This window comes from Schistocerca cancellata, chromosome 4 (assembly GCF_023864275.1).
Source record: "Schistocerca cancellata isolate TAMUIC-IGC-003103 chromosome 4, iqSchCanc2.1, whole genome shotgun sequence".
NCBI classification, from domain to species: Eukaryota; Metazoa; Arthropoda; class Insecta; order Orthoptera; family Acrididae; genus Schistocerca; species Schistocerca cancellata.
In genome coordinates, this window is record NC_064629.1 from 544072053 (window position 1) to 544083844 (window position 11792).

At 35.3% G+C, this 11792-nt stretch overlaps 1 protein-coding gene across 4 annotated transcripts in view; it reads left to right on the forward strand.

Annotated features, from left to right (window-relative positions):
• The window catches only part of LOC126183497 (elongation of very long chain fatty acids protein AAEL008004), a 308167-nt gene extending 300762 nt beyond the window's left edge, over positions 1-7405 (forward strand). For all 4 annotated transcript variants that reach the window (XM_049925531.1, XM_049925534.1, XM_049925532.1 and 1 more), the window contains one exon: positions 5372-7405. In XM_049925531.1, coding sequence (XP_049781488.1) covers positions 5372-5527 — 156 coding nt within the window. In that variant the 3' untranslated portion in view covers positions 5528-7405. The remainder of the gene's footprint in view (positions 1-5371) is intronic.
• Positions 7406-11792: the final 4387 nt, after the last annotated feature.

An 11792-nucleotide genomic window follows, 5' to 3' on the forward strand; every position in this document is an offset into this window, starting at 1 on the left:
GACTGAGGGACAATGTCTTGTGCCTGGAGTCTGTTTGTCAGACTAACTGGGGAGGTCTTACATTCAGCCCCTTGGGAAGTCCTTCGTCGCTTTCCACACTCCGAGGTGACATCCCACTCGACAATGGGTGAGGGGTCAACCTCAGTGTGAGCAGTAACTGTGCTGGCCACTGGTGTGGACTGATCAGTGAACTCAGATGTGCTGGATGTCTGTTGGATCCCCACGACCGGCCCACAACAATGATGCCCATCCACTGCAGTTTCAAGCTGTGTAACCGAAGCCATCACAGCCTGGAGCTGAGAGCAAAGAGTCACCAACTCACCTCATATCCACACACAGCAATCACAGCCCTATCCTTACTAAAGACTGTGGGAAACTACACTACACAGACAAACAAGGACAATCGACATCCACTATGGAACTCTACTGTACGCATGGAGAACTGTGTCTAGTAAATCAGATTCACATGCAGAGATTAAAAAACTGAACTACCAAAGCACTCAGGTGAGACTAAATAATTCGCTCCTGATTAGGAACTTGTAATATGTCACAAAATTAGTTTACGTTCTGACAAAAATGAAAAGACTTACCAATGATCATTCTTCCCACTCACGCCTCACAAGTGGAACAGGGAATGGGGGACCAGTTAGTAGTACCAGAAGTACCCTCCAGCACACACTGTCAAGTGGCTTGTGGCATATTGACGTAGAAGCAGATGCAGATATAGATGAACATGTGGACAGGAATTTTGTTGGCAAGTTGTTTTGACTATACTGCATAAGTTTCACTCGTAAGCCCTTACACATCCTCTACACAGTTCAAATTTCTCACCATTTGATTTCCATATATTTGGAGCCTTGAAGAAAGACATTCATTGCCGTCAATTTGCTTCAGATGAAGAGGTGTATGCCTGGGTGCAATCATGGTTCTGTAGGCAATTGCACACATTTTTCCATGAAGGTGTTGACCATCTTGTCTCACAGTAAGATAAATGTATTAACTGTTATGGTGATTACTTTTTAAATAATAAACAGTCTACCCACATTTTCCACCATCTGTAATGTTTTCATTTGACTGTCCCCTATAAGCCATCTGCATTTTTTTTTAATTTAGAGAAACACACAGATTTACAGCCTGACACAAATTTGTTATGTTGCAGTAGTTAACACTATCATGCTGTTTTCAAATTCTTCTGATTTTATAATTTCTCCTAGGTTACTCATACAGTTAAATGTAGACTTATAGCAACATATTCATTAGCTCACAGGAGTTTCAAGCTAATTTGCAACCATACTGAACTATTATATCTGAGAGTCAGCAGTCTCAGAGAAGGATCCTGGAGTAAGATTATCATGTTTTAAGTCGTTTTCTGAATTCAACTGTAAATTGTATCAAAGGAAAATTCACCAGAGAAAAGTAATGAATTATGAAACACAATTGCTTACCAGCGCTTACCTTCAGATGCAAAATGTGTAGTACTGCCAATAGTCACATATAAAAGTAGCAGTGACACACTACCTAACATTCAGAACCAACAGTTATTTCCTGTGGAAGGGAAATGGAAGTCTCGAAGGGTGAGGGGGTGGGGAAAGGGAAGGTTGTAAAGGAAGGATAGATCATTTATATTTCGGAACAGGGGGAAAATCTTCTGTAATTTCATTTACAAGGAGATTTGAATTCATTGATTCCTTTCTAGGGTTGATTTTGAGAAGATATTTTCCTTAATTTTTCTTTCTGATAACAAAATATTATCATATAATGTACTCATTGCATTTGTACATTCTCCATAGGTCATTTACTTTCATCCAAAATATACAGATGCCTTTTGCTGACTGTAATGTCCAGCATTGCACTTTTATATGCTGCGAACTTCTATTTCATTTTTCATTGCTTCTGCACTACAATCTATTTCAGTTTGATGAGTTTCTCTTTTCCATTTTCTTTATACTATTTTGCAATTTGCTTTGATTTTATTCCTCTTCTTTCAAATTAAATTCACTCAGTTTTTGTATTTTCTTCTTGTCTTTTAGTGTGCTACAAACTTTTTCAGGTGGAATGAATTCAGTGTTTTCTTTTAAGATAGAATAGGAACACAGCAGTCAGTGGCAATCCCACTGTTTTGTATTATTCTTGTACATCCAGATTTTAACTATAAATAATCATATTCAGTGCATTTGAGTGAGCTATCATCCAACAAACTCACTACAGTACATGTCACCTTATGAATTTTTTTCCACATTTGGTGTACACAAAATCCCTCGCACGCAGTCAAGAATACATAGGATCTACAAAAAGAAGCATTATCATGTGACTTAAGGTGACGTACTGTTGAGAGTTCGTTGGATGGTAACTCATTTAAGTACACTGAAGATGGCTATTTGTAATTGAAATCTGAGTATACAAATATAGTAAGAAACTAGTAGGATTATGACTGATTGCTGTATTCCTATTCTTCCTTAATTAATCTACAGTCGCCGTGCACATTGGTTCCTTTTGGAATCAAATTTGTCAAAGTTGGTTATTTTCTTTTAGACTTTAATTTACAGTTTCTCAGTTTCTGATTCACCACAGATTATCCTTATTTGAGAGAGTAATTTTGACCATCTTTGTAATGCATTTTTGCTTATTCTTTGAGCTATGTGCTTAAATTGCATGGCTACCAAATTATCACCCAAAACTAATATCTTCAATTTTTCATCCTCTGCAGTAAAAAATCTCTTATCTTTATCTCTTTATAACTACAGTGTAACTGAAAGAAGGTTCCAATTCAGTTTTGTATATCCAGGTACTTAAAAAACGTGGCAGAACTTTTAGAGCACAAAGCCTACTCACATGGATAGATATTGTCACAAAAATTCCAGTCACCATCCCAAGCACAAAAGGGGAATTATTAAAACATTGGTGGACTGGCCTAAAAGATTCTGTGGACCACAGTACTTGGAGAAAAAGTTCAATCATTTAAGAACTACTTTCAAAAGGAACTGCTACTCTGCAAAGAGATAAATAAGGCACTGCCTCCTAAAAGATCTGGAGTTTCAGGTGAAAAAACAAAACCAACTAAAGGGAAAATTTTCCTCCCATTTGTAAAAAGAGTCACAAATTGCCTCAGCAGATTACTAAAAAGACATGGTACTGATAGTGCTTAAACCAATAAGAAAAGTGCATGAATATTTTAACACAGCAAGGGACCTATGCCTGTTGCCTGCAACAGTAGGAGTACACAAAATCCCTTGCACATGAAGTCAAGTATACATAGGATCTACAAAAAGAAGCATTATCATGTGACTTAAAGAATACAAGAGTAATGTTTGCCTGGGAAACATGAATAAATTCGCAGTAGCAGATCATACTCTGGGACCAGAGAACCGCCAACTTCATTTGTTCAATACTACTACAGTTTTATTAAAATACAACTATTACTCTGCTTGGATGTACAGAGAGGCCATATTGAAAAAAATAATAAAAATAACTTTAGAATAAAGAACAAGGATTGAAATTAGACAAGTTGTGATGCTTAGTAGCAAATGAAGCGAACCGCTCCAATTCTACTGCACCGCAAGCTCCAAGAGACTCGTAGGCGTGACTCTGTGATCTTAGGCATTAATCAAAAGATGCCATGACTTGGCCATTGTGTGGATACATATAAACAGTTTGGCTCGCTGAACTCGTGTAAGTTTGAATTTTTTATATGAGTCTATACTATCTGATGGTGTCTCCAGCATTAGAAGACAATGAATTAGGCCCATGAAATATGCATTGGGGTACAGCCTTTTGCTCATAAAACAGAAGTCACCGAGGACACATATACTAGCAGTGAAAGCCTGCAATGTATGATGAATAATTTTTATTGATATCTGCCACGGCTTTGATGCAGTGGTTACATCTTCCTTTTTGCGTCATTTCAGTGATGATGAGTTGCAATTTTGTAGTCTGATGTTCATGGGTGTACTTATTTTTTCATGTACTCCATTCTTTTCTCATCAAGAGGAATTGTTCTGTCATTTCACATTTATTGAATCTCGTCATGTGCAACACAAAAGACATGTTGATTTTATTTGTGAGAGATTAATCAGTATACTGCTCACCAGTATCTATTCTCAGCCATCCCTCCTATCATTCAAGCCAATTAATGACAGGAGAGTTTTGGTCTTCATCTGACTAATCTAAGATCAAACAATTTAATAAATTTGCATTCATTTTCTTGTTAGTGAGCAGCTGTGCAGTTTCAGAAGATGTATGTCCTTGGAATATTTCTAGTAACTGAATTTTGTGGAATATATGATGATTTCTCTTTTGGAATGATTATATTTCATTTATAAATCAGTCACTTGTTAAATTAACATGGGCTATTGTGGTAACTGTATATGAATTCCAATGTATGACACATATTACACTCAAACATGGTACTTAATTATGAACTACAGAGCAATCATGTAGATGTAAATGTAGTAGTTAATGACTTGATATCATCACAAAATAACCACAGAAACTCATTATATCATTGGTAATGTAGAACTCATTTATGGAAACTATAAGTGAAATAAACAATAAGTAATATTTTATAGTCTGCTCATAGCATTTTTTATGGGCAACTTTCATAACGATTTTAAAAAAGTGAGACAAGTGAAATAATTCAGTCTTAACAGGATTCATTTGTCAACGTTTATATGGGCTACTTTTATAACTACCCATTTCAGTTTACTGTGCAATTAACCAGTGATACTGAACTCCAGAAAAAAGAATGACTCAATACAGTACAAAGAAAATTTTTGTTTTGTGATGATTTAATCTATTGTGTGTGGCTTGGTGGCTCACTGATGAATTGCTATACTACAAATTTAAAGTCCTAGGATTTTAATCTCTCATTTAATACTGCTTTGACCTCTGTCAATGTTTATTGATGTGAAAAGGCAGAATTGCACTGTGATTTGAAATTCACGTTTAACTGAGGTATAGCTGGTGAGGTATAACTGGTGAGGTAAGTCAGTTCAAAGTTCAGAGGAAGCCAACGGCGTACTACTCCAAAGAGACCATGCCTAGTAATGCACTGTGGTGTTCAAAACAATCTTCAGACTGGTGACAACTTTACTTATAATCTACTGTATTTGACAATAATAGCAATCAGACTGGCTGAAAAATGAGTCAAAACCAAATCCCAATGAAACACTGTCAGACGTCCGGAATAATCGAACTGTCACAGTGCTTTTTTTGGCTCTGTTAGAACTATTTTAACATCTAAACAGTTTCCTCTTCATTTGGTTGTAGCGCCACTTAATAAATTTATTTATAAGGATTCCTCTGATTGTTGACAACTTATGATTTTGCAACAAGACGTATTTTGAACTAATCACAGAATATCCTTTTCTTACAGAATGAAACCAAAATCAATCACACATCTGTCAGCAATGGACATGCTGTAACAAATGGCTACTCCAAGAATCAAGCATCAGACTATTACATCAATGCATCAACAGATATTCACTTACGTACAGTTGCAAATAAGTCTTTAGCAAATGGTACAAACTGATGAAGTACTGATTTAGTGCTGTTTTCATTTTAGGAAAACAGACATGTAAATGCTCATTATCAACTGTAAGTGATGATGAGCAGGAGACAGTGAACAACTGAAGTGTTCCTCTATACTGCTGTGGATGTAAACAAAAAAAAGTGTTTTATCTACAACATTCTGTGGGCATTAAATCAAATACGTGTATTCTGAACACAGTCCCTCTTTATTAACCCACATAATGCAGACAATAAGGGTTTAAAAGGAGTAAAGCTATTTTTACAGTTTTAGGAAGCCCATGGTATTCATAGCATGATTTTATATGTGAATGTGTGTATTCTCATGTCAAGTTAATACCATACATCAACTGCAGATTTGTTATAAACAAGAGCCATAACAAAATAACTCAATTGAGTTTCTGTCAAACTGTCAGTTCATAATTTTATTTGTTTTTATCACTGTATATTTTTTATGATAAGTTAAAGTCTAGTCAGATCTAAATTATAATGTGATGTACAGCTGAATATTAAAAATTTGCATCAGTCACAGACATATGGCAGTTATCAAATTTTGCCTGTCATCTGCTGTCAGAAATGTTTCATTGCCATAAATAAGTATTGGTGAGTTATTATTATTATTATTTTATTATTATTATTGCCATAAATGTTTCAGATCAATAAACTTTGCTGACTATTCTACTTTTTCCTTGCTTTTGCATTATTCACTCTTTAGATGATAAAATCAAAACTCTCAGTTCATACTGAACTATTGAAGGATATGAGGTGCAGAAATGTGAAATATGTATATGTATTTCTACTAGCCAATCCCCAGAAAGATTATTGTGCAATGTATATTGCTCTGAAACAAGATTCAGCTAAATTGTGGTGTAGCTCAACTAAACATGGTGTGGACCTGGAGAGAGAATGGCAGATTTTTTTTTAGCTAAGTATTGCTAGAGTGGGTTGTGTGGGCTGTTAAGTTTATTGTGCTCAACAATTAGACTATATACACACAACAAAACAAAGAGTGAAGCAACAAGTTCAGTTTAATATTGCTGCACACACATATTTTGCCATTTCTTGTCAATGTACTACTTTCTTCACTCATTTCCTTAATTATAGGACATTTTAGAGGAGAATAATACCAACTGCTCCATTTTCCAGTTGTGGTGAGTAGCTGAATAGTTCCCCTCACTTGCCATGGCTGAGTGCTGTTCACCACCAGGCATACACTTCAATTGGTCAATCTATAACTGTTTAGTTCTTTCCTGTGTACATACTTTGAAAGGTTTACTTTTTGTTAATTATATTTTGTAATAGGCTACATATGCAACAGTTTCTGAGACAGACAGTGACTGAAACAAATGCAAGCAGCTATTAAAAGATGTGTCACTTTTGCTTAATAACATTGACACATGACAGTTTTATGTACAAATGAAATCTGTGCATCATCTACTATACTCAACTGTTCAGTTATATAAAAAAAGAACTCCTCTAATGTGTAGTCATTGTGTGTGAGAACAGTAATCTGCTTAGCATTTGCTGTAATTCAGTTGATCAGTGTTGTGAACGAGACCTCATGTAATGCAGATACAGATGTAAAATATCAAATTTTGGGTAAGGTACATCGATGATACAAGTTTGTAAATTCTGAAGCACAAATAAGGCATGGTGTGAAAGGAACAATCTTTTATATTTCTGTTTCAAACTTGCTGTGAGCATCCTGATGCTGAATGGTTGTTATATATCTTAGATGATAATGTATATTTATTGTAATAGCTGTTATACAATATCGCTGAACTGTTTATGAGTACATTTTCTTATACCCGTATGTCTATAATGTGTTTCTTTGTAAAATATTGTTTTTGCTCATTAAATAGATTTTATATGTATTTGTTTACATTGTCTACTCTTATTTTTAATGTCAGTGTATGATTTTAGATGACCACTGATTCGTATCATTATCCTTTATCTATCAAAACCTGAATTCTTTTTCTTAACTGGCATCTTGTGATTCATTCTAGCTAACTGGGTGCTAACTATTGATAAGACAATCTTTATTCTTGTGGAATGACCAAATAAAGTACTTAATAAGAATGAATGAGTGCAGGCAAATTTTATGTACTTGTAACAACAGTGTTATTTTAGAAAGTGTGCTCATTAACAAATTGATAGTAAGCTTATGGCTTCTATGTTCAAATCTCAAGGAATGCAGATATTTTCTAACTGCACTAATAATTTAGTAGTTTGAAGGTTGATTTTTATTTTCATTCCTTTTTTATCTTCTCTCTTAACTTTCGTTTCATGAGACCTCTTCGTCAATATTCTACACCATTAGGCTGTCATTTCCATCTTTTTAGTCATCCATATCATTATTTAACTTTTCTCTCTTAGTATTTAATATATTTCTTGGGAACTCAGGTGTAATTGATTCTATCTACTGTGTAAACTCTATTTATATCCACTCTTAGAATAATACTATTACATTTGGGTTCTGATGTTGCATATTTTATAGCTGTCAACACAGTTTACTTCTATCCTCTGTCTCTATACTTAGAGAGGAAGGTGAACTCTAAGAACATATGTACTAAAAGGGCTGGCATGGAGAACTCCTGAAAACAGGGGGACTCATATAAGGCTCGATATCACCAGTTGGCTAGAACTGAAAACTGATAGTAGTAGTTATTTGTCATAAACCTAAGTACTTACTGAAATGTAGAATGCAAAGTCATGTTGGCAGCTAAAGCAAAAACTTAAATCTTTTGAGGCTAAGTTGAATCTGAATGTGAAAATGTTTGACTAAGACAGTTCATGAAGAGTAGGCCAAGAGCAGTGCTACTGCACAGACACAGAGGCGTTGCACAAGTATGGAAGCATTGTGCTGGGTCTTCTCTAGTTTATTTCATATGTGTTGCCTGGCAAGTAACATGCTTTCTCGCAAGTGCCTTCATGCACATCATGCCCCAGTGTTCAGGGGCAGAAAGTTTATGGCACACTGATGCAATGATGGCGGAATGACCATCCTGTATTTTTCATTGTCCATTGATCATGTTGATTCTATTTTTCAAGGAGAAATAGGTAAAAAGTCCTGGGAAAGCAAGGGCAGGAATCACTTTTGACAACCAAGCTAAATTTTTCATGTTATTTGGCATAGGAGTGAATCCTCAGCCATAACACACACAGTTTCAAATGCTGTGAGAGGAAAATCAGCTAAGCAGATTCACAAACCATTGGCAATATGAAAGCACATTATTTTGCTAAAGTCAAATGTGGGTTCCAGCCTAGGGCTACCATAATTTCTGTCTGACAAACTGGGACATTTCTCTTAAACTTACGAAAAATTGACATAATTTAGAAGCAGAACCTGGATCACTACCCTTAAGCATAAAAAAGTGAAAGATACAACCAAATTGCCACTATTAGTCAGGACATTCTGAACTGCTGAAATTAATCACTTACAGTAGGAGGAAAGTGGTTCTCACAAGCAGGTCTTCTGCCCAGGCACCTCAAATAACAGCTGCCCCTCAGTCAAGAATTGCAAATCAACAGAAAATCATCAATAGTTACAGGTATGATTAAACTGAGTGCTGGTTCAAAGAAGTGACGGAAAACATTGTAAAATATAACTATGACAAGCACGAAACTGTTCTAATTTGCGGGGAGAAAAAGATATTTACAAAAATAATACTACGAAAATGTATAAACTGCTTTTGAGTCTTTTGCTAGTACTATCAAATACAAATATTATACTTGTAAACTTTACGCATCGGCATGATTTACCTGAATGGTCATCTGTAAATAAGGAAATTCACAGAAGTAATGCTACACGTAAAAGTTGTGGTGGGCCATTCAGTAATGTGAAATTAATTTACTCAAGCACACTTGATAGAGAACGTTTTATTAATCATGAGTTACACTTAAACAGTAATGGGAAGGCCAGGTTAGGAAACTTAATAAGAGAAGCAATTAGTGCAATTCGAAAATGGCAGTGAATGAACTGGGGTTGTATGAATCTCCAGTAGCAGTGATACTATCGTCACCAGCAAAAATAGCAGTAGCACCATGGCCAGCCATCCAAATGACAGTAGCAACAGAGGAACCTCTACAGAACCAACATTAACAGCAGCAGCAGCAGAACAAACATCAGTAACAGTAGTTAAAACATCAATGACAAACCTATCAAAATCGTGAGCATCGCAGCAACAGCACGCAGCAGCACTACTAATAGTTGCAGTAGCAGCAGTCATCACACTGGAAGCAGAGCCTTACAAAGCAAGAATTTTTTTCTGAGGCCAAACAGTGAACAACACCACATAATGGGGAAACAGTTTGCAAGCAGGGGAATCTGCAACAAAGTGTGAAAACTTTAAACGGAGTAAGAGAGAGTGTATCAACAGAGTGTAAAGACATAGGACAATCACATCGTTCAAATCATCTAAGGATTATTAGTTTGAATATTAAGTGCCTTAAAAATAAGTTCCATGAACTTGATGTAGTAGCAAATAGTGACAGTAAAGATTGTTTATGTGTTATGGAAGATTGGTGTAGGGAGAGTGAATTAAATAGCATAAACTTAAGCCAATACAAACTTGCCAGTCAGTAGTGCAGGAAAAATGCCAAAGGTGGTGGTGTACGTATTTATATAAACCCCAACCTTACATTCAAGTTAAAATCTGAGGCTAAATGATTAAGCATTTAAAAGATTTTTGAAGCACTAGCCATTCAGTTGTATAGTTTACAGAAGAAAATAATTGTTGCAGCAGTTTGCAGATCACAATCTGATGTCTTTCTTAAGAAATTGAAAGTATTGCTCAACACTTTCTCAAATGAGGACTCTATGATAATTCTTTGTGATGACTTTAACTCAGAAAAAAGTTTCTAGACATATTAAAAAGCTTCAACATCTTTTCCCACATATCAAATCTCACTAGAACAACACACTCCAGTGAAAATTACTGGGTAACATGTTTCCAATGTGTCACAAATGAAGTGATGGTAATAAATGCAAATGAGGTGTTATCAGACCATAACCCACTAGCCCTTACTCTCACTGTAATTCCTAAGAAGGAAAAGGTAGTACACAATGAGTACAAACGACTTTGCTCTACTGAAAATTGTAACCAGTTTAAAAGTATCTTAAAAAATAGAGTTTGGTCAGAAGTCTTGGCACAAGCAAAACCAAATGACGCTTGCAATATATTTTCTTACATTTTGATGACAAACTTTGAAATGCGTTTCGCGAAAAAGCTGGTAAGTTACAGATCATCTGGATCCAAAGTGTCACATTCATGAATTACACCACAAATTGAAAAGTCAGGTAAAACCAAGAAAATGATAAGTTTAAAGCTAAAGACATGTCATGATCAGCAATTTGTTGTGTATGTGAGGACCTTCAAAAGACTTACCACAAAGTAATAGCAAAAGCAAAAGTATTATTCAATTACAGATTAATAAGGCAGGCTAGTAACACATCCAAAATGTGAAAAATTATAAGAAAAGAACAGGAAATCTATCTTTAAAAAAGTGAAAATAAATCTATAGAAAAAGAAGTCTTGACAGACTATGTAAACAAGGAATTTGTAAATATTCCCCATAATTTAAATAGCAACTTTAAGCAACAACAAATAGTGGTGGCTCCAAGGGTGAATATCAGCATGGTGGTAATTCCAAAAAATGAATATGAAGTACTAAAAGTTATTAAAAGCTTGAAATCCGAAATGTCATCTGGGATGGATGAAGTATCTGTATCAATAATTAAGAAAACTTCATCATGTATTGTTAAACCTATAGCCCACATAGCAAACTTATCTTTTATTGAAGGGATTATTCCTGATAAGCTTAAAATCTCAAAAGTTATGCTACTACACAAAAACGATGACAGGCACAAAATAGAAAATTACCGACTTTTATCACCCCTCCCGGCTTGAGGCATGAATGAAAATCAGGGTCACAAAATATCTAGAAAAACATAAACTAATAAACAACAGTCAACACAGTTTCCGAATAGGGTGCAGTACAAAGACAGCCATTTTGGACTACACAACAGAAATAGAAAGCAATTTGGAGGAAAATAAAGCTATGGAAATCCCAAAGTTTTAGATACTTTGAACCATGAAATACTACTAGGGAAACTTGGAGCAATAGGTATTAGGTGTACTGTCAAAAAATGGTCTGAATCATACCTGCAAAACAAGTCACAACTAGCTGAACTGAGGTAGTCTCACAATTTTCATAATTTTAAACTCATATCAGAACCAAAACAAAATGAAATATGTGTTCCACAGGGC